This window comes from Lycium ferocissimum, chromosome 1 (genome assembly GCF_029784015.1).
Source record: "Lycium ferocissimum isolate CSIRO_LF1 chromosome 1, AGI_CSIRO_Lferr_CH_V1, whole genome shotgun sequence".
Taxonomy (NCBI): Eukaryota; Viridiplantae; Streptophyta; class Magnoliopsida; order Solanales; family Solanaceae; genus Lycium; species Lycium ferocissimum.
In genome coordinates, this window is record NC_081342.1 from 31,384,332 (window position 1) to 31,389,633 (window position 5,302).

The following is a 5,302-nucleotide window of genomic DNA, read 5'->3' on the forward strand; positions in this document are numbered from 1 at the left end:
ATACCTGGATAAATCGTAAACTTGGCCTCATATTCGTAACGGCCATATTTCCCGCCGCATTATGAACCGATGTCTCATGTCATCTTGCTTGCTTAATGGAATAAACCCGTCCTTAAACAAGTGCTAAAAATTTTGACCAAGTAATAGGTGGTAACCCCCGCTTGTCTACCTCTCGAATCGAAATCCACCAAGACTTTGGCGGACTCTGAGAATAAGAAAGTGGCAAATTCCACACCACGAGTCTCCTTCAGCCCCAACGTAGTCAATATCTTTTCACAACGATCAATGAACTTCTGAGGTTCAATAGAAGTTGGTGAAGCATCAAACTCTGGTGGCTTAAGATCCATGAAATTCTTAAACTCCTTGGATTGCCCTGCAGACTGGAAAACCTGTTGAAGGGCCAACTGAAGTGTCTGATTAGCTACAACATTCAACTGAACTTGAGCTTGTGCTTATGAAGTAGCCTGAGGACTTGGAATTCCACCATGATTAGGCGCCAATGCCTCCAACACATTCAATAATCTGGTCACCACATCTGCGGGCATAGCAATAGTAGGGGCAGCAGCTGGTGCCGGTGGAGTGTTCTGAACCACTTGTTCCTGCACTTGCTCTGACGCAACTCGGGGTTGACCCCCATTCACAACTTCAGGCTGAGGAGTGGCCTGAGTCCTAGTCTGAGCTCTAGTCTGATGAGCACTAGCTTGTCTACCACCGCGGGTAGCACTCTGTCCAGCACCACGTTTAGCAGATGAAGATGCGTGTTTCTTAGCCATCTGCGAAATAATTATATCAAGGTTAGACTTGATTCAACTCACGCACGAACGAGGAATGAAAGAAGGGAAAACTTCCTAGATGTTCAGTAGCCTCAAGGTCATAAGTATGGGCGTCTACATACCCATGAACAAGACTCTACTAAACACTGCTCCATGACCCGGGACTTAAAGCCTAGGCTCTGATACCAACTTTGTCTCATCCCAAAATACCACCTAGACATGATTGGAACCCAGCAAACACCACCCGCCAGGCGAACCATATATCATACTCTTAATCATTTACAAAGCACTAAAAGAAAATAAGTGCAGGTCCAACAACGTTATTAATGATAAAAATGCGAAATAGTCGCCAACCAAATCCATAATCATTTTATGAAAACCAACCAACGCTAAGATAAAAAGAATCTCTAGCCCACATCCCATTCCAAAACCATAGAGCATTTAACAGAGTTACAAGAGTTTGAGTGTCGGGCATGTAAACCCAAAATAAAAGAAATAACTAGAAATAAACTAGATAAAGCTGAAATGGCTGCCTCCACGAACAATGCAGTGGCTCACCTCAGCAACAGAATCCACTCACGAAGTCTTCAATTACCAGCCTCGTTCTCAACGACAGTATCTGCATGGACATGCAGGTAAGGAGTGAGTTATACATAAATATAACCTAGTAAGATCCTCGACCCGCCACTTCAAATACCCCCCGGGAACAAGTTGTTAGAAAATACAAACACACAACAAGCACAAAAATATTATGCACATGAATATATCATTATATAATAGCAACCAAGGTCCAAACCACTGTTTATCAAATATATTATATATCTCAACACAATTTACACTACGAACCGTCATAAGTGGCAGTTAAAGAATTAGTCAACACTATGAATCCACTCGCAACATATACAATGTGCCAAATATGTCAGGAAGCATACACAATGCTAAGGGAAGCATACACAATGCCTCAATATCATCAAGAAGCATACACAATGCTAAGGGAAGCATACACAATGCCCCAATGTAATCAAGAAGCATACACAATGCTAAGGGAAGCATACACAATGCCCTAATATCATGGCTCACAGCTATATCACATCATAAAACAATTTATAAATAGAGTTTTGGATTATTTGAAAATAAAGTATATGCGGTTGGCCTTAAGGACCACCGATTCTGCCAAGCACACGCTCACCCCAACACATGGACCAGGCAGAGAAAACATATTTTTAAAACGGATTTTGAAAAGCAAGTACCCAAAGCTTAAAGTCTCACTTACCTCAAATTCACAATTCAAGCACACTTCCTAATAAATCAAAACTACGTTCTCAAGTCTCCGTATTGCCTCAAACTACACAAAAATGGATTTAGAATGGTCAAAACCCTTAGGGTAAACCACTTCTATATTTTTAGAGGCTTAAACTGTTAAAGTCAAATTTTAAAGGACGAAAACGCCCTCTGGTCAATGTGTTCAAAACCCGACAAGACTTATGTTTTTGGAAAGGCCTTAACGAGAGGATTCCAACGATATATAGAAGTCTAAAATCCGACGCTATTTGCCCTTTCAAATCAATGATTTTGGTTGAAGAACCCTAGAGCTAAACTTTCTCAATTCCTCAAAATATCCCCATGTTTTCATCATAAAAATTCACCCCTAATTATGTAATAAACTTAAATAAAAGACTAGAGTAATTACCTTGATGATTTGGAGTGAAAGTTCTTATTTTTCTCCTCTCTTTTCTTCTCTTTTTCTCCCTCTCTTTTCTTTCTTTTACTGGTTTTTCCCCTTCTCTGTTTTCTGGTTTTTTTTTTTTTTCACTTCAGTTTCTTTTTCCTCTTTCACGTCTTATGCTGAATCCTTTATATTTGTTTTTTTTTCCTTTTCCTTTTTGGGCTTGGCCCACTAAATTACTTCTTTTCTATTTTTTTTTTCTTTTGATTTCCTTCTTTTATTTAAATTACCAACTAAGCCTAAAAAAAAAAAATATATGGGTTATTACAAACATGCCAACTATATCTGGAAACGTAAGATTTTAAAATCAATGATAAGTACCAATTAAATATGTACGAAAATAATTTATAAAATTCACAGAGAGTTCCGATTGTGTCCTCCATAAATTTTTGTATCTTCCAGGGATAAAAGAATTGTTTGACATTTTATTTGGTAGGAATGTCTTTGTCGAATTCTTTCACAGTGGTATTGTTAGCAAAAACATTTTAACATCCGTTTGTAAATTGAAGTGTAAGTTGGGGAGGCTGGAAGCGTAGGTGCTTTAGGTGTGTGTTGACCATGCTCTCTCGCTTCGTGTGATGTCGTATGTATGATAGAAATAGTGTGGTTATTGACCTCAATGCTAATGGTGATCCTCAAGGTTCAATGTATGAATGTAGCTATGATCGTACTTGGAGATGATGATCTTCCTCTGATGTCTCCAAGCCGGTCATAATAGAATAGATAGGGGGAAGTGTGGATCTTTACACCACTTTCTTTCTATACTATAACACAGGGTCTACGTTAAACAGATCGGGCTGACGGAGTACTTCAGAGCTGGAGTGATGAGTCGCAAAAGCACTTGTAAGGAACTGTTAAAAAAAGGCCAGAGGACGGACTTGGGATTGACACAATTTAAGGAGCCATTAATAATATAATAGTTTTAATTATTTGGTTCGAAGATGTCCTCTCACTTTACGACATCAGTATTGAAATAGCTTGAATCTTTATCCCTATTTAAAAATTAAGTCAGCAGTTAATGTCATAAATAAAGGCAATATAAATAAGTAAAGAATATAATACAATACAAATTTAAAATGATATTACCTCAATTGCTAACATTATACACATCTTGCTTTAACATTGTACACTATGTAATAAATTTTTTTAAAAAAAAAAAACTTATTTTATAGTTTTGAAAAGACCTTCATGCCATAAAATTTTATATGGTCTTAAGGACCTTCTAGGACTCACTAAGACTTTTATCACCCAAGTTAATAAATATTTGTGAAGCTTGGTAAAAAGTAAATACATTATTTTGCTAATTCTACTTCAGTTGCCAATTTTTTGAATCTAAGACGGTTAGATGGACAATAATGTAAAATGATTTTCAATTATGTTAATGTTATCATTTGAAATAGGCAATAATATGAAATAACTTTCATAATGTAGACATCTCTACTGACAATTGACTTTTTCTTGGTTAATATTTATGTTAAAATCTAATTCTAGGTTAATATGTACAATTTTTCGTTGTTGTTTGTGCAAATTCTGTCAAGATAGAATTATAGGAATTTGAGAACCAAGCAAATTCAAAGCAGCAAACACAAGAATCGACAAGTGTAGAAACGGTGATCATTACCTCATAGGAAGAAGCAGAATGAGGAGAATGCTTATAGTGGGAATGCTTATAGTGGGACCTTTAAAGGAAACATCACTTTTACGAGTTTTAGTTACCTATTTGATTTTAAAGTATATATAATAAAACATTGTGTATTTCTAGCTCTTATTTCATTCTAATTCAATTTTAAACTATTAGGCATCAAAACGGTGCAACTCTTCAGCCCCTTTTCAAAAGTTGCCTCAATTTATAGTTTTAAAAAAAAATAATAGGATATCTAGATAAATAAAAAGGGTATTTTGGTAATTTAGATTTTAAGTGTTGGATTTTCTCTTTTTAATAACCATTATTAAGCAAAATTGAGTAAATTAAAAGTTGAAAAACTTGAAATAATGGAAGAATCAAGGATCAGCGATAACTTATATCACCTGTCATTGTAACTCTAAGCTAGTACCGGATTATGTGGGTACAGAGGCTCCTTTATTCGGAGTGCTTTATCATACGTGATCTTTCGGTGCGTATCCGAATTTAATCGGACTCCAATATGAATACCGAAAACCGAGTGAAAACCAAAAGAAAAAAATCTAAACCAGTACAAAGGATATGATACTAACTTCTGATATATATAGCACTCACTGTATATAAAGAAATGGTCAGAGGAAAGAAAATTTACTTATATGAAATCTCAACTTTTTTTAAACAACAGACGTTATCCTCAACACCGAGGAAACGTAGCCATAAATGTAAAATAATGAAATGAGAACCCATAGGTGCAAAGATACGATTTTCATAAATAAATAGTCATAGTAACTAATATGAATAGGCACAAAACATTTTAGAAGAAAGTTTGGGTGAAGCTCTAGCTGGTATTCTTGTTAACTTTGATGCTGAGGGTATGGAAGGTTATGTGGAGACAGTAAATTCACTTGTTGGGTTGGGGTCATATTCCCACCACCCAAAGAATTTTAATCTTGATCGGAAAATAGAACAACCCCTAAAAGCCTTCGGGGTCATTGAGCCACCTAAATTGGAGCTTAAACAGCTCTCATCACATCGAAGTATGAGTTCCGGTGGGGCAACCCTTTCCGTTTATTCTTTCAGTCTACTGACTGAGGAGCGGTTTTACACTTTTAGGTGTTGAGAGAGTTTTGGGGGTGCTATTGGTTGGACCATATCAGACATTCGAGGGATTCCTCCCGGGGT

At 36.5% G+C, this 5,302-nt stretch overlaps 1 protein-coding gene across 1 annotated transcript; it reads right to left on the reverse strand.

Moving 5' to 3' along the window:
• Positions 1-211: 211 nt before the first annotated feature.
• Positions 212-1,467, reverse strand: LOC132053936 (uncharacterized). Its single transcript, XM_059446030.1, has 2 exons — positions 1,332-1,467; positions 212-773 (listed from the first exon to the last, which is right to left on the reverse strand). The coding sequence occupies exon 2, from the start codon at positions 771-773 to the stop codon at positions 453-455; it is 321 nt and encodes a 106-aa protein (XP_059302013.1). The 5' UTR covers positions 1,332-1,467; the 3' UTR covers positions 212-452.
• Between the last annotated feature and the right edge of the window lie 3,835 nt (positions 1,468-5,302).

What these genes read in the sequence shown, in the direction of transcription:
- LOC132053936 (XM_059446030.1), bottom strand. Translation starts at nt 773, where the DNA reads ATGGCTAAGAAACACGCATCTTCATCTGCTAAACGTGGTGCTGGACAG.